Consider the following 22948-nt stretch of genomic DNA (forward strand, 5'->3'; position numbering starts at 1 on the left):
GTCGGTGCCTTGGAAAGATTGCGAGATCCTATGTAGGTTCTTGTGGGAATCTGCCTTAGTTCTCGTAGGATCCAGTAAATGTCTAAGTAAAAACCACGTGTTCTTGTTGCCCAGTTGCCCATTAAGGCGGTCGCAAGTCTGATGCCACTGTTCTCGGCTAAGTTCCCACGAGTAAGCCTCGATTTCCTTTTCAAGCCGGGTTAGCCGAATTTTTAAACGTCGGTTATGCTTATTTTTACGCCATCGAGCATGGATACTTCCTTGTGCTTCAATCATGTGCACTAGCTTAGCGTCCGGACTGGGGCTGCTGTCCTCAAGGGCAACAGTTTTTGAAGTGTTTGCGGCGTCTTGCAACAGACGCTCCGTCCATTGTCTTAAATCTACTATACTTTCCGCGGGCCTTTGCGAGCGGACATATCTAAAGGCGTCCCAGTTCGTGTGCTTCACTTCCTGGCGACGCATTTTGCAATGCGTAGCTCGGAAAGTGGTACATAGTACATAGTGGTCGCTTCCTATGTTTGTATTTAGGTTTTCCCATCTCGCATCGGGGATATTTCTGGCAAAGGTAAGGTCAGGGCACGTATCCCTGGTTACACTGTTACCAATGCGCGTAGGTTTATCAGGGTCGACGAGTAAGGTATGCCCTAGCGCCTGGGCTGTCTCCCATAATTTAGTTCCCTTTCTACTGTTAACTGAGTAGCCCCATTCTGCATGGGGTGCGTTAAAGTCTCCAACAGTCAGCAACATTCCATTATGAGCGGCTACATGCGCCTTACGGAAGAGTGTGGCTATTTTCGTGCTGTTGTCTTTAGGTGGACTATATACGTTTAGAATGTAAAGGGGAGATTCTGTTCGTTTGTTCGGCAGGATTTGTATAAATGTATGAGAGACCTCCGGTATTTCCAAATCTAATTGGTTTGCAGTTAGATTACGGTGTACAAGTGTAGCTGTGATCGGCCGGCACTCAGCCGACACTTTCTCATTGTATGCTGTATACCCTGCAAGCTTTACTTCTGTATTCGTCTCTTGAAGTGCTATGACTACCGGCCTGTTTGTTTGGGCCAAAACTGCATATTCCAGAGCCTTGCGCTTGGCTCGGAATCCCCTGCAGTTCCATTGCCACACTATAACAGGTGTACTAGCCATCGCGTATCGGGTAAGGTTCCGCTCGCGCGGGTTGCAATACGCTGGGTCGGAGAATGCTGCTGGGGGACGGACGCGCCGAAGCACCGTCAGCTGGGCGTGAGAATGCTGTGTTGGCGGGAGGCAAAGAGCCTGCATTTGGCGTTGGAGATATCAGATTGCTAGGGGATGCTAGTGCGTTAACCCTGGTTGTAAGCGTGTCGAGTTTAGCTAGGACAGTTTCGAAAGTAGTCGGAAACTTTTCCATTGTGTCAGTTACTTTGTTAAGCTGTGGTATTAATTTCTGGATAGTTTCCTCCACCTTGGCTAGTCTTTGGTCTATTTTTGCAAATCTCTCTTCATAATTACTCTCTAAGTCATCTGTATCTGGCCGAGGTATCGAAGGTGCCTTTCGTTTGTTACGGCGGTTTTGATCTACTTCCATGTCCTCATTGCGGCTGACTTCAAGGCGAGCGCAAGCCACAGACGACTGTTCATTTTTTGATTGCGCATTTGCAGTTTCTAGCTGTTTGATTTTTGCGTTAGACTGAGCTAACTGTTGTTGCAGTTGTCGGACTAACTCTGCCAGCTCCCTTACCTGTGGGTCGGGTGCTCGGCGTTGCTTGTCTGTAAGTGGAGTCTTCCATGCCAAATGTTTGGCAGGTCTTCCTTCTTCTCCGGAGTTGGAGTTGATCCGCGAGCTGCGTCTCTGGGACGATGACCTGCTCCTATCTCTGCTCCCACTGCGTCCACGTAGAGGGGGAAAAGAGTCATCTCTTGGTTCCTGCAGCTGAAGTGGTGGACTTGTGGCGAGGTCAGTTGGGGGACTGCTGCTTTGCAGTGGCGGGAAGGATTCATCCCTTGGAGGTGGTTGTTGGTGGCCGCGTTCTCGGGGACGGGACTGGCGGCTGCTTGGCGAACTGGCTGGGTCAGTGGCAGTGTCCGTGGGGGATATTGAAGATTTGCGCCTGTGGCTAGACACGAAGCGGTATTTGCAGCTTCTGCTGCCTGTTGGATGTGAGCCTTTGCATACGATGCACATGGCTTGGCAGGTAGGTGGTTGGCCGGCTGGTGGGGAGTCGTGAGCGACGCCGCAGCGGCGGCATGTAGGTATTCGTGGTTGGGGGCACACGTCCGCTCGGTGACCCAGCTTGCGACAGTTGAAGCACGCCTCCGGACGAGGCTTCAAAGGGAAGACTTCGAAAGTAAACCCCAAGTACCGCACGTATCGGGGCAGCTCGGTGTTGGTGAACGTAACGACGAAGTGCTGCGTCTTGCCCATACGACGCGCAGCAACGATGGGGAGATCGGGATTTCGAGCGCGGAGCTCAGCCAGGATCTCGGCATCGTTTTCGTAACTGTAGGCTCGGTACAAAATCCCCCGTACGGAATTGTCCGGGGCTGGGGCGTAGGCGGCAACCGGGACTACTGTCTTGTCGATGGTGATGGTGCCGATCTTGGCGTAAGACACTGCACGGGCATTGTCAGGCGTGCTCACTGTGATGGTGTTGTTAGTGGGGTGTATGCGGACTTGGTCGGCAGTAACCGCTAGGCGGTGGTCGACGTTGGCGGCTGCGTAGATAGCAAGTGCAAGTCGTGCGGGGCCTACGGTGTGAAGGTTCAGCGTGCCCTGTGGACGGAGGACGATCTTGAGGTGTTCCGAGGGCAGGCGGGGCAGAGGACGCTTTTTGGTCAAAGGTGGAGGGCGTCCGCGTGTCCGCGGATTCGGTACAGTCGATGTCGTGGCTGGCGTCTGGGCCTCGGCAGGTTGTTTCTTGGGCGGAGATGGTCTTCGGTACCGGCGTTGCATCTCGAATGCCGTCCATGAGCCATCGGATAACTCCGCGGCGGTAATGTCGGTGCCTTCCACAGTGTAAGGCATAGTCAAGGCGGTGTTGGGCTTGGCGGGACGCGACGTCGCCACCGCCGCTGCGCGCGAACGCGCCGATGTCGTGAGGCAGCGATAGGCTTAGCTGTCGCAGCTGTTGCGGCCAAAAATATTTGGTCGAAAAATCATCAAACTGCTTGCCTTGGTCTGGAAATCACCACACCGGGTCCGGAGCGATAGACGAACGTCCAGGGCAAAGTTGGTGAACGCAAGTGGCAAGAAATACGAAATTTTGCTGTGAAATCACGGAGCTCATGTGAGATGCGTCCGCTCGCTCTACGATCCTGTAGATGGCCGCCTGCTGTCATGGGAGCCACGGTTTCTTAGCACGTGGTTCACCGGGCAGCGAAAGCCCCACAAACGACCGCGTGACGACTCGCGAAAAACCGGTTCTTTCTTGTTCAGTGAGCATTGTCTGTCGGAGCCGGGTGAGCTTTTTCAAAACGCAAATCGTAAAGCAACTATAACGCTCTTCCTTGACAGTGTCACAACCAACGCATTGCTTTGGATCTTCCCGCGGGTACGGCGGGCACACTGCTGCTGGTTTCCGCTCACTTTTTTTTGTCTTGCAGTTTTGTGGTTTCGTTCCATTCCGACGAGTGGGGACCGGTACTCGTACTCGTACGCTATGCAAAGTGATCCGCGGCAATTTCTTTGGCTCTCTATGCGTCATATAGTGTGACACCCGATGCCACTAAAGGTGGGAGTAAAGAAGCCCTAATTGGCAAAGAATGACACCGTTCATTGTCATGCTGCTATTCGAACGATGCTTCGCGACACGCATCGGTCGTGCATTGTTCGCTGGTGCAATAACTACATTTGAAGACGAAGTCTTCCGTGTCTCAAAAGACAATCGAACGTGCAGTTCACTGTTTTGATGAAATAGCGTGTAGGACGAGGACGAAGACTGAAGGGGACACAGAAAGCACTGACTACAACTATTATACATCTGATCAGAAGAGAAGTGAAAGAAGCCAGTGGGAGGTAAGAAGAGGGAAATAATGAGTATATGCCCGTCGCATCGCACAACTGCCGTTCGCACCACACACAAAAGAGCATCGCATCGACAGAAACACGACAGCTGCTGTTCTGCCATCCAATGACCCCTTAGTGATGGCGCGCGAACAAGGCGAGGCGTCGAGAAGCCAGCGTGCAGAAGCACAGTGAAAAAAAAGGAGAGAGAGAGAGAAAATGCAAGCCAGCGTTTGTCCTCCACGGATTTTTTTCGGTACAAATGGAACAGACTGTTATTCGTTCATTTTGGAGAAATACTAATGCTATGTGAAGAGGAAGTAGTGCACGAGAAACATTCCAGGCAGTGGCATCGTGATCGCTGCGCGTGTTGCTCATGACTGTGTTCGCCGCTGACCTGCCCAGTCCTGCTCATCGAGTCCTGCTGAATTTATCAATAAACCCCCATCTTACATTTGGAGGAGCTGCCGGTTAAGATCTACCCTCTCGCCCTGGAACTCCGCAGCCGCACATTACCACCTCCTGCTATGCCTGAGGACGTTAACCACCAAGCTGTACAAGGTGGCTCGGCCATCATCTGTTCCGGCTCCCTCCGCCAGCGAGACCCTGCCATCTTCAGCGGCACTGACGACCATAACGTCGAGGACTGGCTCACATCCTATGAGCGAGTGAGCGCTTACAACAAATGGAACGCGGAAACGAAATAAGCAACGTGATTTTCTATCTCACCGGCGTAGCCAACCTATGGTTTCGGAACCATGAAGCGGACATTCCATCATGGTCCGTTTTCAAAGCCAGCTTCTCGGAAGTTTTCGGCCGTCCGGCTGTGAGAAAACTCCGCGCTGAACAGCGCTTGCATGCGCGGTCTCAGCAGGTTGGCGAGAATTTCACGAGTTATATCGAGGACGCGTCGACTTGTGCAAGCGCGTGAACGCTCAGATGTCAGAGGCCGACAAAATCCAGCACATTCTACAAGGCATCGATGACGACGCCTTTCAGATGCTGACTGCGCGAGATATCCGCACCGTCGCTGAAGTGGTCACACTGAGTCAAAGTTCTGATGAACTGCGCAAACAAAGGGCCATAACTCGCGCAAACACCATGCACTCTGAGTCACCTGCTGGCCTGACAGATGCAGCTGAACATTCTGCGCTCCTGCAACAAATCAAGAGCTTCATTCAGGAAGAAGTTGCTCGACAGCGCTCCCTTATGTCCTGTCATGTAGGGCCTTCCGCACACCTCGCTCCCAGTTTGCGCCATATCATTCAAGAACAGGTAGCTGAATCCCTTCCTCCAGCCCCTCAATCCATGCCTGTCGCAGCCTCGTTGACATATGCGGCTGTTGCTGCCCGACCACCACCTACGTATGCTCCGCCGCAACCTGCCTACGTTTAACCGCCTCCTAGTCCTGCTCGAGAACCTGCACAGTTTTCTCGACCGGCTCCAAGACCACGCAATCCCTGGCGCACGACAGATAACCGGCCAATTTGTTATACTTTAGGGCTGGCTGGACATATTTCTCGTTATTGCCGAAACCGTCTCCCAGTGTCGGCACCACCTACTCTTGGCCCAGGGTACTGGTCTTCGACGCCTAAGTATTCCGCGCCTACTGAGCCTCCAGCCAGCCGTCATTTCTCCCCAGACCGTTCAGCCATGTCCGACCGCCGTTCACCGTCGCCGCGACGCCGGTCGATCTCTCCGATGCGACGTCGATAGAACGCTTCACTTGAGAAAAACTAGAGGCTGCAGTTTCTGAGGCGAGAACTGCGACCCCGTAGAACTTCCCAAGTTCTCATCTGTCGCCGGCAAACCTTATTGAAGTTTTCATCGAGGGTGCTGTTGTCATGGCTTTAATTGACACTGGTGCTGCGATTTCGGTTATGGACGCAAAACTATGTAGCTCTTTAAAGAAAGTGAAGACGCCAATTGCGGGGTTTTCGTTGCGAACGGCCAGCGCTCAGCATATCAAGCCTTTAGCAGCGTGCACCGCTCGAGTAGTTATCCAGAATTGCCTTTATACGATTGAGTTCGTCGTGCTGCCAAGTTGCTCACACGCTGCAATTTTAGGCTGGGATTTGCTGTCGCGTCATGCTGCTATCATCGATTCTGCTCGAGCTGAAATGGGGTTCTCGACATTGCCGGGTGCCTTACCAGACGCTGATCCACCAAATTCCTGTGCTAAAGCCCTCGTCGCCGAAGATATTTGTGCTCTTCTGTGCTTGTTCGCGTCGCTTGTGCCTCTGTTACCGATGACACCGTTCTCTTCACACCAGCCCATACTTTCCTGGGCCGCAAGTGCCTTCCATTGCCCTACGCTGTGCTCGCTATTTCCGCTGGCCTTTCCATGTTATGGGTGTTTAACCCATTTAACTCCCCTACTGCTTTGCGCCATCGTGAATGCCTCGCAGTATCCAGCCAATCGCATCTCTTCTGATCTCTGAGGAACCTGACGATGCGCCGCACTCTGCCGTGACTGCGCTCAGCCCCGCTTCACCTGCACCCGCTTCCCCATCTACAGACTTGTTCCTCCGTTCCATCGACGCCGATCTTCCTCTAGCGCAGCACACTCAGCTTTTGAACCTACTAAACCACTTTCGCTCCTCCTTCCACTCTCATCAAAGTTCTTTGGGTCGAACTTCTACAGTCACTCATCGCATCGACACCCGTACCCACGCACCACTGCGACAGCGCCCCTATTGTGTGTCTGCGACCGAACGCCGGGCTATTGAAGAGCAAGTCGACCTTATGATTCAGAATGGCGTGATTCAGCCTTCAAGCAGCCCTTGGGCGTCATCTGTTGTCCTCGTAAAAAAGAAAGATGGTTCTATCCGCTTCTGTGTCGATTATCGCCGCCTTAATAAGATTACGCGAAAGGACGTCTACCCTCTGCCACGCATCGACGATGCTCTCGATTGTTTGCAAGGCGCCGAGCTGTTTTCTTGCCTAGACTTACGTTCCGGGTACTGGCAAGTTCTCCTGGAAGCGGCTGATCGCCCTAAAACTGCCTTTATAACTCCCGACGGCTTGTACGAATTTACAGTTATGCCGTTTGGCCTTTGTAATGCTCCGGCAACATTTGAGCGGATGATGGACACCATTTTGCGTGGCCTAAAGTGGAAGACGTGCCTCTGCTACCTCGAGGACATTGTCGTCTTTTCTCCTGACTTTGACACACACCTCTACCGTCTGAAGCACGTTTTCACTTGCCTATCTGATGCCGGACTGCAGCTAAATTTGAAAAAATGTCGTTTTGCCGCCCGCCAGCTCACCATTCTCGGCCACGTTGTCTCCAAAGAAGGTGTATCTCCAGATCCTACCAAACTTCGTGCCGTAGCAGACTTTCCCAAACTGACTTCCATCAAAGATCTACGTAGCTTCCTCGGGCTGTGCTCTTACTTTCGCCGCTTTATTAGAAATTTTGCTTCAATTGCTGCTCCCTTGACAGGCCTTCTGTCCGGCAGTTCCAACCTTTCGTCGTGGTCGCCAACGTGCGACGATGCCTTCAATGCTTTACGCCTCATCCTCACGATACCGGTTGTCCTACGTCACTTCGACCCCACAGCGCCTACTGAAGCCCACACGGACGCTAGTGGTATTGGTCTCGGCGCTGTGCTCGCTCAGCGCAAATCAGCTTATACTGAATACGTGGTCGCCTATGCTAGCCGTACACTCACGAAGGCTGAATCCAATTACTATGTCACTGATAAAGAGTGCTTAGCGATTATTTGTGCTCTTACTAAATTCCACCCTTACCTCTATGGCCGCCCTTTTGACGTAGTGACGGACCACAATGCGCTTTGCTGGCTTTCCTCACTGAAAGACCTGTCCGGCAGACTGGCAAGATGGGCTCTTCGCCTTCAGGAATATGATGTCCGCGTTGTTTACGGCTCCGGCGCAAGCATCACGACAACGACGCACTTTCCCGCTGCCCCCTTACAGCTGAGGTCGCGAGCTTTTCCTCTTCCGACGATTCCCCGCCATCGCTTCACATCAATGATATGCCGTCAGCACAACGGCAAGATCCTTGGATAAATTCTCTCCTCAATTTTATCTCCAATCCTACAGCTGCTTCTCCATCACGTGCTTTCCGCCGCCATGCTTCCCACTTCGCAATTCGTGATAACCTCCTCTACCGCCCCAACTACTGCGCAGATGGCCGCAAATGGTTGCTAGTTATTCCCCGGCAGCTACGTTTGCAAATCTGTGACTATTTCCACGCTGACCCACACTCCGGTCACGCGGGCGTCTTCAAGACATACGCTCGTCTCCGGCTGCGTTACTACTGGCGGGGCATGTACACCTTCGTACTCAAGTATGTTCGCTCATGCCTCACCTGTCAACGTCGCAAGCCATCTCCTGAACGCTCGGCTGGAGAGGTGCTGCCGTTACCCAGCCCACCACGCCCTTTCGACCGCGTCGGCATTGATTTGTACGGGCCGCTTCCCTACACTGCAGCCTGCAACCGCTGGACTATCGTAGCCGTTGATCATCTAACGAGGTATGCAGAAACCGCCGCACTTCCATCTGCCACAGCGTCAGAAGTAGCTTCCTTCATTTTGCAGCGATTTGTTCTTCGCCACGGCGCACCTCGAGAGCTGCTCAGCAACAGAGAACGCGCTTTCTTGAGTGACGTTGTTGCTCACCTTGCTCACCAAGTGCAACATTATTCATAGAACCACCTACGCCTATCATCCCCAGACTAATGGCCTCACTGAGTGTTTCAATCGTACCCTTGGCGACATGCTCTCTATGTGCGTCTCCTCCAGCCACTCAAATTAGGACCTCGTCCTTCCGTATGTCACTTAAGATTACAATACCGCAACGCAGTCTACTACTGGCTTCACTCCTTTTTTTCTCCTCTACGGCCGTTACACCTCTACTACAATCGACACCATACTCCCGTATCAGCCAGACATATCGGAGTATACTCCTGCGTCTCAAGCAGCCCAGCATGAGGAAGACTGTCGCCATATTGCCCGCGCATTCACGGCTAACACCCAGTACCGCCATACATCCAACCATGACAACCAACACTCGACACTGGGCTTCTCGTCTGGCGCACTTGTGTGGCTTAGGATACCTTCCAATGCTCTTGGACTGTCTTCTAAATTTCTTGCTAAATACCATGGCCCATACCGAGTTCTGGAGCGCACCTCTCCGGCTAATTATGTGGTGGAACCTCTTACGCCGTCTCATGATCTACGCCGGCGTGGACGGGAGATCGTTCACGTCCAGCGCCTCAAACCCCATTATGACCTTGCCGTCTTGCTCACGCCGTAGTTCGCCATGATGTATCCTCTTCGTCCCGGGGGTAATTGTGAAGAGGAAGTAGTGCACGAGAAACATTCTAGGCAGTGGCATCGTGATCGCTGCGCGTGTTGCACCTGACTGTGTTCGTTGCTGACCTGCCCAGTCCTGCTCATCGAGTCCTGCTGATCTGATCAATAAACCCCCATCTTACAGCTATAAGAAAGCGTAAAGCGAAAATGGGGCCAGCGTGTCCGTGACAGCATTAAAGGCGGAAGGTACAGCTAGATCGTTGTTATGGCCTCTTAGCTCTCATTCAGGCACCGTCCTGTTTATCCCATTTACACTTTTCCCCACAACAAAAGAATCTCATTTACTAATCCGTCAGTACATTCAACAAATCTGTTTTTATGCGCCGTGTTGCATCCATGAGGTGGCTCCGCCACAGGGTTACTGAGGGGGATAGGTATTGACAGTGTGCAAAAAGCGGAGGATACTCGCATGTCAGAACGCTGCGCTATCTTTTTTAGGTTATGTGACAACGTCTGTTTGTACTGACTAACAACTTCTTCCACTGCTTTTTGTGGTTATCAATAAGCTGGCTATGTCCGTATTTTCTTTTCCTGCTCAAGCACGGACACAGTTAGAAATATATATGAATAACCCACAGTTAGCTGCAGGGAAAGGCCGGGCGTCAGAGGATCGAAGCCAATGTTGTCGTACTCCAAGCAAGCTTGGTACGCGGTGTTTTTTAGTGTCCGGAGCGGAGCCATGCTCCGGAGAAGGAGAAACGCCGAGCGAAGTGGTCCGAATGTTCCGCGTTCTTTCGTATCACCTTCCTCAGTCATCTTAACAGGCAGAAACTGCAACAGCAATCACAACCGCAGGCAGAAAGTGATGGTAAATGCCCCACTATATATATATATATATATATATATATATATATATATATATATATATATATATATATATATATATATATATATATAAATAATATCCTGCCCTTCCTGAGCGACCAACTCACCTCTTGATGCACCACGCAGCAGAATAGGCGGCGACACGCAGGAGAGGCACACAATACACACACACACATAAACAAGGAGAATGCTGCACTGACAACTGATTAAATCTAACGCCAAAATCCTCTTCCTTCTCCACTTCTAAGGACACACACCACTTCTTTGACGGTCCTCCCAATGATCTAAAACGTCTTTCTCTTTCCTTGACAGGAGAACTGAAGGCATGCTAAGGCAGTCTTCACAGCCAAAGATATCTCCCAAGCTTCTAATATTTCTCGGGTTAATTGTCCTTGTTCTTCCTCAACACTACTACTTTATTAAGTTCTTTTGAAGGCATTCCTTTTTCACAAAGAGTGCAGTCCTTGCAGTGTATCGCAAGGTTAGTCCCGGACTTTTCCAATATCGTAGAGGCATGTTCTGTAATCCCATCATTCAACGGTAGCAACTTATTGCTACAGATGTAAGTGAGCTAATGTGAGCCGTCTTGCCCATCTGTACTTTGTAGCCCGTATTTCACTCTGACATGACGTCAGAGGCCGTTCTAAAGGCGAAATGTGGCTGACGGCCACCGCTACGCGAAAGGCCGTTCATAACCGTAGTATTGCTTTCGGAATAAAAGGCTAAACTGTAATGGGCGGATGGTCGGAGGTCCGAGGCTAGCAGAATCAGGCCTTCGCCTTCTGCTACACTCTAGGCTGTAGCCCCTGGAGACATCCGTCAGCCTAACCTCCCTCCTCGGACAACCCGTTTGCAATCGACCGTCGTCAGACTCCCAGCTGTCCGCACGCTCACTTCCTTCACTAATTCCAAAAGCCTGTCTGGTCCGTACAACAATCACAAACATAAAACTATGTGGCCAATAGCATGCAATTTTTTAAAATTGGCTGGCCAATCACTATGCTACATATGCCTCTCTCTTACGTATATTAAGTAAAACAAACACAAAACATGCACAAGTAACACACTTCTCCGTTTTACGCTCTCCTGCCAACATGTCACGAGAAGACCATAATGGGAGGCGCCTGGCACGGGCGGAAGCCTTGGCCCGCCAATATGGCAAAAAATTCGATGTGTTCTACATGGATGCCTCGGGCGCCCATTCGGGGGCTGATATACGGCCGCAGTCGTTCACAACGGGAACACAGTCGATGGCATTACATTCAAGGCCAAATCTATACCACACGCTGAAGAGGTGGCCATTGCACTCGCCGCCTCAGACCAAACTTATAAATATATCATCACCGACTCACGAGGGGCTTGTCAGATCGTCGTCCAAGGGTGGACCACCCCCTTAGCCTATAGAATATTTCTAAATTGCTGTCGATCCACGGTCCCGCGTGCAGATATCTCCTCTGGGTTCCTAGCCACCAGGGTCTTGCAGGGAACGAGGCAGCTGACGCAGCCGCCCGCGCGCTTTCTCTGCGGGCAGTTTCCTCAGGACTCGAATCGGCTGAGGACATCGATTCCAATCCGGCCTACACATTCAAAGATATTGTAATTTTTTATGAAAACTCGCATCGCAAATACCCTAACCCCTGCAAAGAGTTAGGAAAAGCGAACGAGAGGCTGCTCCTGCGGCTCTTCACTAACACGATGCTGTGCCCGGCAGTACTTAAACATTTTGACTCCCAATTCACTGGCCAGTGCCAGTACTGTGGGAAGGTGGCTGACACCTACCACATGGTATGGGCCTGCCAACAAAACCCATCCCTTCCCCCCATCCCTAACCCTTCCCGGGAGGACTGGGAGGCGACCCTGCTCGGCTGCTGCGACCTACAGGCCCAAAAGGCCTACTGCGTGTGCGGGCGGCGGCAACCGCCAATGGGGTCCCTGACTAGGGTCTCCACCAAATATTGTAAGGCCGAGGCCCTTAAGGCTCCGCGTCAAACCTCCAAATATGCAATAAACGTTTTCACCTCCACCACCACCACGCAAGAGGTGCCAAGCAGTCACAAAGACAAACAACGCCTACGGTTGCACTCTCAATACACACACATATTAACGCAAACCTCAGGCTCAAACATTCAGATCGGTGACGCTTTGGTCGGTTGCGCGCGGGCGGTGGTTTCAAAGGGACGGATGGGCAAGCGCCTTTCAGAGAAGACATATCAACGGCTCTCTCTGTCCCGTATTCTCCCCAGCCCGTGTTACGCCGCGTTTCGGAGATTTATGGTCGTGCGCGCCCTCTCCACTCAAAGCGAGAAACAGAGCGGTTAGCACCGACTCCACAACTGCGGTTACTATGTGCTCTCCAACAGGTCTGTTTTGCCTGCCTCCCGGTATGGTCAAAGTGCGACTCTGGGGCCAATTTTCTAGAATCGGAACGGATCGAACTAGGGGCGTCACCCGTTCCCATGTGTTCGGATACCACTTTCGAAAAACGCCAGCCTGTGCGACCGTCATAACTAAGCCCGCGTCAAGCTGCCCCTTGACATCGGCCGCTCTCTAGAACCCTCGACCCCCCCCCCCAGTTACAGTTCACTCTGTGACCACTTTATGTTTCTTGGAGAAGCCCGCAGACTTAACTGAAGGTGTAACCGATTTTCCCCTTCATGGATCACTGCCTTGTCGTGGCGGAGGGGCTTTCGAAACTCGATGAACTCGTGAGGGCCACCCAAGATAGACAGGTCACGGCAGAGAGTTCTGACAAAATGTGATTCACTGAAAAAGGTAATGGCAACCCACTCCAGTATTTCCTGCCAAGAAAACCCTATGGCAGGTCACAATACCATTAATGATATGGCGCCGGAAGATGAGCCCCCCAGGTTGGAAGACGTCCCACATGTTACTGGGGATGAACAAAGGGCGATTCCTAGTAGCTCCAGGACGAATGAAGCGGCTGGGCTAAAGCCAAAAGGACGCTCAGTTGAGGATGTGTCGGGAAGCGACCGGAAAGTCCGATGCTGCAAGGAGATACATCACATAGCAAATGGAATGTAAGATCTATGACGCAAGGTAAACTGGATGTCGTCAAGCGAGAAATGGACAGATTGAACATTGATATCTTGGGTATCAGCGAGCTCAAGTGGACCGGAATAGGAGAATTTAACTCCGGCGACCATTATGTCTTTTATTGTGGGCACGAATCCAAGAGAAGGAATGGGGTCGCTCTCATAGTAAACAGAAGAATGGGCAAAGCAGTGCCAGGGTACAACCCCAAAAACGACCGAATGATTTCACTTCGGATCCAAGGTCACCCTTTCAACATAACAGTTATCCAAGTCTATGCACCGACCACTACTGCTGAAGAAGCTGATGTTGAGAGATTTTATGCGGACCTATAATGCCTTTTAGACCGCACCCCATCATCAGACGTCGTTTTTCTCATAGGAGACTGGAACGCTAAGGTCGGGAGTGAAGAAATATCCGGAATTATAGGCATGTTTGGTCTTGGCGAGCCAAATGAAGCTGGGCAGAGGCTAGTAGACTTTTGTCAAGAAAACAACCTGACCATAGCGGATACTCATTTTCAACAGCACAGGAGGCGCCTGTACACATGGACTTCACCGTACGGTCTGTACAGGAATCAGATCGATTATATTCTTTGCCGGCAGAGATGGAGAAGCGCTATACAAGCAGTAAAAACAAGGCCTGGGGCCGATTGTGGCACCGATCATCAGCTTCTTGTTGCCAACATTAAGCTTCGATTGAGGAAAACGCAGAAAACTGGAAGGCCTTTCAGGTATGATCTGGATCAAATTCCATTAGAATATGGTGTGGAAGTGAGGAATCGATTTCAAGAATTAGATCTAGAAGACAGAGAGCCCGAAGAGATGTGGACTGATGTTCGTGATATAATACAAGAAGTTGCTACTAAAGTAGTTCCAAAGCAAAAGAAATGCAAGAAAGCAAACTGGTTATCTGAAGAGGCTTTGCAAATAGCTGAGGAAAGGAGGATGGCAAAAGTTATGGGGGAAAGAGAAAGATACAAGGTTCTCAATGCGGATTTTCAGAATATAGCAAGGCGAGGTAAGAATGCCTTCCTGAACATACAGTGCCAAGCAGTTGAGGACAACAGCCAATTAAAGAACACAAGAGCTCTGTATAAGACAATCAAAGATATCAAAAGGAAGCTTCTGTGCTAAGGTCGGCGTGATAAAGGACAAACGAGGCAAGGACCTCACTGAAGCCTCAGAGATAAAGAAGAGGTGGCAGGAATACACAGAAGAACTGTTCAAGAAGGACCCGAATGTGCAAACCCAACATACGACGGTTGTGATTACCGATCTCGAGCCGGGCATCCTGAAGAGTGAAGTTGAATGGGCCTTAGCCAGCCTTGCTAAGAACAAAGCCAGCGGAATTGATGGCATTCTAGCTGAGTTGCTTCAAAATCTCAACCATGACGCTGTTATGTCAGAAGATTTGGACAACGCTGCAGTGGCCACAGGATTGGAGGAGGTCAGTTTACATTCCCTTTCCAAAGAAAGACAGTGCCAAAGATTGTTCCAACTACCGCACGATCGCGCTTATTTCGCATGCTAGCAAGGTGATATTGAAAATCATCCAAGGTAGGCTGCAGCAGTATGCGGATCGGGAGCTTCCGGACGTGCAAACTGGGTTTCGCAAGGGCCGAGGAACTAGAGACCAAATTGCCAACCTTCGCTGGATCATGAAAAAAACAAGAGAGTTCCAGAAACCCATCTACTTCTGCTTTATTGATTATGCGAAAGCGTTTGACTGCGTAGATCACAGCAGATTGTGGCAAGCTCTCTAAGAGATGGGAGTTTAAATTCCCCTCATCTGTCTCCTCAGGAACCTGTATGAAGGGCAAGAGGCCACAGTCCGAACTGGGCATGGTCTTACTGATTGGTTTTCGATCGAGAAAAGAGTGAGGCAAGGCTGCATACTGTCGCCCTGCCTATTTAACCTATATGCAGAGTACATCATGAGGAAGGCCGGTCTGGACGAGTCTTCAGCTGGAGTGAAAATTGCTGGAAAACGTATCAACAACCTTAGATATGCGGATGATACCACTTTAATGGCAGAAAGTGAAGTGGAACTCAAGAGACTTCTGATGCGCGTACAAGACGAGAGTGAGAAGTTTGGGCTTAAACTGAACATTACAACGACAAAGATCATGGCGTCTTGCCCTATCAAGTCCTGGAGCATCAATGGACAAGAAGTGGAAGCTGTGACAGATTTTCTGTTCTTGAGCTCCAAGATTACCTCGCAAGGAGACTGCAGCCATGAAATTAGGAGATGCCTGCTTCTGGGAAACAGAGCAATGGTTAGCCTTGACCGCCTAGTAAAGAGCAGAGACATTAGTCTGCCAACCAAGATCCGTATAACTCGTGCTATGGTCTTTCCAGTTGTGATGTATGGATGCGAGAGTTGGACTGTGAAAAAGGCTGACCGCCGAAGAATTGACGCGTTTGAATTGTGGTGCTGGCGAAGACTCTCGAGAGTTCCTTGGACTGACAGAAGATCAAATCAGTCGAAATTGTCGACCACTAACCCTGACTGCTCATTGGAGGGTCAAATTCTAAAGTTAAAGCTCAGCTACTTTGGTCATCTTATGAGAAGAGAGGAGTCGCTGGAGGAAGATTTGATGTTGGGAAAGCTTGAGGGTCGCCGGAGAAGGGGTAGGCAGCGAACGCGATGGTTAGATGGCATCCTCGAGGCACTGCAGATGACGTTATGTGATGTTAAGAAGATAGTGAGAGACCGGAAAGTGTGGCGTAACATGGTCCATAGGGTCACGAAGAGTCGGACACGACTGAACTGGACAGTAACCGATTTTATCGGTACGAGAAAATCCTCACCCCTACCACAGAGCCTATGAACGGTGACAGATGACATGTAATCAAGCAGCTCATCATGACTGATTTTCGAATTCAACCAATTTTTGGTGAATACCGCAGTATCCCTTTGATTGTCTTTTAAGAGCGCTTCTACGGTATCCTTCTTCGGTATGAAACTACGAACGTTTGCGAGCAAGACAGACATGGTCCGATACGCAGGCGCACTGGTTGGAGCCTGAACGGGCTGATATGGCGGCAAGACCGGATGCCGGTATTTTCGCTGTGACTTCAATGTTCTTAGTTCTTGCCCGAAGTCGGAATCACTGTCATAAATATACACTTTGATGGCAATTATTAGCTTGTCAAAGCGCATTTTGAAATTAGAAGCGCTCTGAAGCTGATATTCGAACAGTTTCCATGGGCAAATCGAACACGCGCCGAGTAACCCTCGAGTACTGAATATGGCAGATCATTCAACTTGGGCTCATGAGAGTGGATGTTAGACTTTGTTTTGTACTTGACTAGTATAAGTATAACAGGCCGATTCTTTGATTCTTGGAAGCGTCTCAGTCTGTGGGCACACTCAATAATAAATCTATCGATGTTTAAACCAAGCTTCGCAAAGCAAACTGTGATAACGCTGGACTCCGTCTACGCCCAATTTTCGCCCTTTACATCCTTGTATAAAGTAGGTTTGTGCGATGAAGACTATTTTACGAGGCGTTACATTTCTTCGCAAGTGCCTTGATTTTAAAGATAACATCTCGTTGCTCGGATTAGTGGCCAACCTAGATCTGCTTTCCTCGAATTGGATATGTATCCACGATCTTCTCCAAAGCATGAACGCGATTCAAACTACTATTAAGCATGTTTTCTATGCTTTTTTGTTTGGCTCAGATTACCGGAACGTCAGGCAATATATTGTTTTGTGTGAGGGCGGTGTGTGCAAGTGCTGAGGAAATAATTCAAGCGATACGGGTGAGTCAGACTTCAGACCGGATCAATGTCAACCGAGTGCCCCAGGAGTGAATGAATGAGATAGGAATTACCGCGGTATGCAAAATATGACTGACAAATCAATCTACGCCATTGATCAAGAGTTTCAATGGGGCACGACAGCGCAAAAGAAAAGATGGGTTGCTTGAACGAATGCAAAGTTGAGTAACTAACCTGCAGCAGAAAGGGCGTATTCATGACCGCATTCATAGCGGTGACGAGCACCAGCTGGTATCAGAACGGCGGTGCTTTATGAAGACTAGGATGATCTCTAGCGCAGATAGTCCCGCGTGGTTGCTAGATGAAGGAAGGTACGAAAGCAGGAATCGGCAGCGACAACGCTCTCTCGTTATCTGTAGTAAGCGACTCGGGAAGGTGGCAGACTGGCCTGTCGGTATCCAGAGTCAAGGGTGGACTGGTGCGGTAGTAGCCTGAAAGCACTGGAATGATGGTCGAGAGCAGTACAGCCTGCAGCAGAAAAAGCGTATTCATCACCACGTTCTTAGCGGTGACGAAGTGCCAGTCTTGCGACACGAAGAAAATGATAAAACTGCTTCTCTTAACAACGAGCATGAGCTAACAGAGTACAGAATCGATCCGCGCGCTATAGTCACAGTGATAAAGCAGAATGCCGGCAGGTATTTAAAAAGAACAAAGATTTGCATGATTCGCGGCAACATATTGACATGTCGTATAAGAAACCTCGATCTGACATTCAATCCTTGAGCTGATAGTTTAAGCAATCTTGAATTAAAAAATCCTGATGTAGAGCGCATTCTCCTGCCGTACGCTAAGTGTGTCACTCTTTGGTATACAGACTGGCGAATTGGTCTACGTTGTAGCAAAGATAAACTGATGCATGTGGCGCTGAATATAATACATCTCGTTATGATCTACACGGAATCGCGCTTGACCTAGTGCCATCCTACAAGTAGTTAGGCGTATTTGTTTTACCTAACACTTGTTGGGAACCGCACCGGCGACTCTATATTTAGTAATGCTAAACATTCCCAAGGTGACCCGAACAAAAAAATCTCGGACTTCTCTTCTTTCCTAAACTACAGCTTTACAGAAAAAAAAATCAGATACTTAATACTCCGCACCAGCGCCATTGACCACTCATTCAGAGTGGAACCAGACAGCAGGGGCGCAGATAAAATAACCCACTATGATTTTATTAATAACGCTGTAACACCATGTTTTGGGTTAAGAATGAATAATGTGCATTGTGTGAACAATTTTGGTTGAAATTATTTTAACCGTACATTGTTTTCTTCTAACATATTGCACACGTGATATACTCGCTCCCCTCTCTAAACCTCGATCCGGGCCATAAGAGTGTTAGCAATGAATAAATAAATTCCTTTTCCATTCTTTGTACCAGGTGTTCCGACTCAGAAGCTTGCGAAATGGATACGGCCTGTCTGAAGTCGTCGGGTACGTGTGTATGACAGCACCAAATACGATCGGTACAGCCGACGCCGGTTACCCTATGCCCTCGGTGGAGTACAAGGTTAGTTCATGTTTAATTTTTGTGAATAATTACAAAAGTTTCAGCACCTGCAATCGAGATTAGAGAAAAATGACTAATTTTTGTATGTTTCATATCTTTGTGGTGCATAAATAGGCGCAAGTCACTTTAGCCATAGCTATATTTGCAGAGTAGTGGACATGTTGAAATGAAAATTTCTATGTCACTCATATAAATATGTGTTAATATATTAATCTCAACAGCAGTCCATGCCGTGATCTAAGTCATTAGCACCAGTAGAGCCGATCGGAGGCCGCCAGAGGTAGGCATTCTTCAGACCTTTCAACCTCACATCAACCTGATATAATTACACACCTCATACAACCTCAAAAATTGAATCTGAGCTCTCCTAATGAGCCCTCATCTAAATTGTCTAAGGAGGACTAGCGACCTCACTCAGCCTTAGTTCATCCCTTTTAACTAGACTTGAAACGTTATACCCATTTATATATATATACGTTCAGGTCAAGAGCACTACAAAAGAAAAACGCACGAAGAGTTATTTACCAAAATACTATAAATGAAAAATCATTCGACGATAATTTTGTTAGAGGGGAAAACCAAATTGACGATGCTAGTGTTTCGGCGACAGGTTATAGAGAAAGTTGCATGATGTCATTCAAACTGTATAACCTCTGTCTTTGAGACTTTCTGCACTGCACTCCGCACTATTTTTGACTAGTGCAACGACATGCTTGAAACGCGAGTGTTAGGTTGATCTTGTGCAAGTTTCGCATTTCAGAAGATTGACAGAGCGGGCGAAATGGCTACACCAGGCTTCACTATGACGTGCATTGATCTCCTTCCCAACCAAAAAAAAGGTTAGCTAATGGTGTTAATCTGTGGGAAATTCTAGTGCAACAACATGGTTGAGACTCGAGTGTTAGGTTGATTAGCTAACCTTTCTTTTGGTTGGGAAAGAGAAGATCAATGCGCGTCATAGTGAAGCCTGGTTCAGCCATTTCAGCCAGCTCTGTCAATCCTCTCAGATGCGGAACCCATTTATATATATACGTTGAGGTCGAAAGCACTACAAAAGAAAAAAAAGAAAAACACACAAAGACTTATTTACCAAAATACTATAAATGAAAAAATCATTCTACGATAATTTTGTTAGATAGGAAAACCAAATTGGACGACGCTGGTGTTTCGGTGACATGTTATAGTGAACGTTGCGTGATGTCATTCAAACTGTATAGCCTGTGTTTTTTAGAATTTCTGCTCTGCACTCCGCACTATTTTTGACTAGTGCAACGACATGGTTGAAACTCGAGTGTTAGGTTTATCTTCTGCTAGTTTCGCATCTCAGAAGATTGACAGAGCGGGCTGAAATGGCTGCACCAGGCTTCACTATGAGAAGCACTGACCTTCTCCTTCCCAACCAAAAGAAAGGTTAGCTAATGATATTAATCTGTGGGAAATTCTCTTTACCAAGGCACTTGCCAATAGCTCAAGCTATGAAAAACAAAGCAAATAATGGAGACTAATAAATAAAAAAATCCCAACAATGGCCACAACACTTCAAGAAATACCAGCAGCGGCGTATCCTGTATCTCGGGCTTTAATGACAGCCCGAGACAGCCACTCGAAGCTAGAAGCGAGCTGCGGCATGCCGAGTTATTAGGATGGTAAAGTGAACGCCAGCATGGATCACAGCGCATCATGCCGTGCACTTCAAATCCGATTCGTAAGAAGCGCTCAATGGTGTCAGAAGCGACAAATCTGTGAAGCCTTGACGGCTCTCATCCCCGTCATGGAAAGATGGCCTCTTAAACTGATTTATGAGGTTCTGGCTAGATTTGCGGTTCTCACTGCAAAAGTATTTAGCTGGGGTCAATCTTGGCCCTACATTACCTGACTCCAAGTCGTGATGTTGCAACTAGCATTCCGGAGTATCTCAACGCAGTCTTGCGAATGATTACTTCTTCTGGTCTAGGCAGCTACGCACTGTCATCGCTCACGTGTGGTGTTTGGATATCTATGACAAAGCACATGGTTCTTCATAAAGTTTTCGAGTTGGAAGTAGCACTCTTCCTTGTCTCCTCTTTCTTCGTCTGTTTTTTTTCTTTTGCCGCAATGGAAAATATTATATTCAGGCATCACTGATAGCAGACGACGCTTCAGCTCGACTGAATTATTCCTATAAACTGAAACAGCAGGAGCATTGTTAGCGGACCGGAAATATTTTGGAATATCGAGTACAAGCAACAGCTATGCTTCCTTTGGCAGCTTGTTAGGTGTGAAAAATAGCAAAATTAGTTTTTACAAACGACAAAATTGATGGCGTAACGCCTGGACACATAAGCCGACATTTAGCATGACTTCCCACGTACCCGGTCAAGCTGGTGAGGCGGAGAAAGACATTACACACGTTTAAAAATAAAACGACGCTCCTTTGGAAATGAATCTGTAGTCACGGGGAGAGCGCAGTTTCAATGTGGAGCTTGAGCGCGCTTTATATGCACACAAGTTATGCTCTTTCGAGTTACGAAACTAACGCAAATATGTGCTTTTTAACAAATAAATTATAATCCAGAATTTTTTAAGAGCTACGAACACTGCGCGGCACACTTGTAAAATTTCTCGATCTGCGGCAGGAGACGTTATGGACGTTATGATTCGTTCGTTGATTTCTTTTACAACTCTAATCTGGTGTCAGCACTCGAAAACAGAAAAGAAATATCTAGAAAGCAGCCCAGAAACCAGAGCCAAAAGCGCAAAGTGTTAAACTTCATGAGGGCAGAGCAAATGATGCAAGAAAATACGAGGCAAATAAAGAACAAAAGCTGATTTTGTCGTTTCACATTTCATGTACCCAACCTGCATGCAGCTGTTACGCTTAGAAACCTAAAAACAGCAATGTCTAGAAGATGTTCGCGCATTAAACCAGTGCTATTCCAGGGGTGACATATCCTTTAAAGGATGCAACCTTCTACAGGTTCAGCACAACGTGAATCATTAGGAATATTCGCAATTTCATATCCGACTTTCTCAACTGCGTAGCCAACATCCCACGCAGAAAAAAAAATACATCTGTAGTGTTCCAGATGAATATTCTATCCGTTTATCCTACAGACTTGGTAACTTTGCGATATCACCTCAGCAACTCTTACAGTAATATATTTATTGAGAATAAGCCACGTAGTTATAAAGCACTAAAACTCTCAACAACAGTATCGACATTTTATTATTCTCTTATAAGATGTTTACATGCCTCTTACCTGCGTTACAATTACTTGTTGCGATGACATATAAGGATAGTATTCTGGCGAGCCATGCAAATCGGCATCTCCTATTTTGTTATATATTTGTTTTTAAGCGTTTTCACCGCTTGAGCGGAATTGGGCAAAAAAAGAAATACTGAGATCCATCAATCTTTTTTGATCATATTCTTTCCACACGAAGAATCGTACAGAAGCCCCGCAAGCGTGAGCAGCGCTGTTTTGTGCGTGAATTCAGTCATTTCGAATGAAAATATAGCAAAATGGAGGGTTTCATTCACATCGGCGGGAATGGTGTGCCTGCAGATTGTGAGCCGCGAGACGGGCCTCCCCCTGGAAGCCGGAGAAGTGGGTGAAATCACCTTCCGTGGTCCACACCTCATGCGAGGCTACTACAACCGCCCAGAAGCAACGGCAGAGGCTCTCAACGAAGACGGCTGGTTTCGTTCGGGTAAGTGGGCTCACCAGGATGCAAAGCGAGAGCAGACAGCTATGCCACGCCCACTTTATCCACATCAGTCACCCTTCCCGTACTGTGCGGAAAAAATGAACTCCGGTTAAAGAACTACAGAAAATTTCCAGTTAAGAAAAAAAAATCTACATAAAACGGCATCTGTTTCTGTGCGGTTTTTGATGCCGAACCTTTTGTGACAAAACAAATTTCTCTAGTAAAATCATTAAAGGGCACTGAACAAGAACTGAGGGGGAGTCACAGTTCGCAAGCCGTGCCAACGTTCCGACAAAAGACGTGTTGAAGTCCCCTTATTGAAACGTTGGCTCAGCTTTTTAACTGAGGCTCCCCCTCAATTCTCAGTTTTTATGGTGTAGCCATCCTCTCTACCTCGTTCTATCATGAAATAACATAAAAATTTTGACGTTTTATTAGAAAAACAACAAAGAGCTACAGACAAAGTAATAAAGAAAAAACTGGAAAGCTGCAGAAAAGTACTAAGCAACTATAGAACTATACAGAATGTTTTCGTTATATTTTCGGCTGGTTTCATTTTTTGGTGGTTTAGGATCACATTCAAAATCATCGGGGAGAACAAAGTTAGGCTCTTGATTTCTAGCCATTTTGTGCGAGTAATGTAAATATAATAATCTGCGTTACTAGAGCGTTGAAACAAAGACAAAACATGTTTCTTAAAATTCCTGCGCGTGTCAGGGCCCCGAAGGAACTCCTCTTTCATTTTTTGTCCTTGTAGACTCAG

General features: G+C 48.3%; 1 protein-coding gene across 2 annotated transcripts in view; it reads left to right on the forward strand.

Annotated features, from left to right (window-relative positions):
* The window catches only part of LOC146209858 (uncharacterized), a 192040-nt gene that overhangs the window by 163432 nt on the left and 5660 nt on the right, over window positions 1-22948 (forward strand). For both annotated transcript variants that reach the window (XM_084604528.1, XM_084604520.1), the window contains exons 8-9: window positions 18370-18498; window positions 22044-22188. In XM_084604528.1, coding sequence (XP_084460654.1) covers window positions 18370-18498; window positions 22044-22188 — 274 coding nt within the window. The remainder of the gene's footprint in view (window positions 1-18369; window positions 18499-22043; window positions 22189-22948) is intronic.

This window comes from Amblyomma maculatum, chromosome 1 (assembly GCF_055883805.1).
Source record: "Amblyomma maculatum isolate TAMU_Amacu chromosome 1, ASM5588380v1, whole genome shotgun sequence".
Taxonomy (NCBI): Eukaryota; Metazoa; Arthropoda; class Arachnida; order Ixodida; family Ixodidae; genus Amblyomma; species Amblyomma maculatum.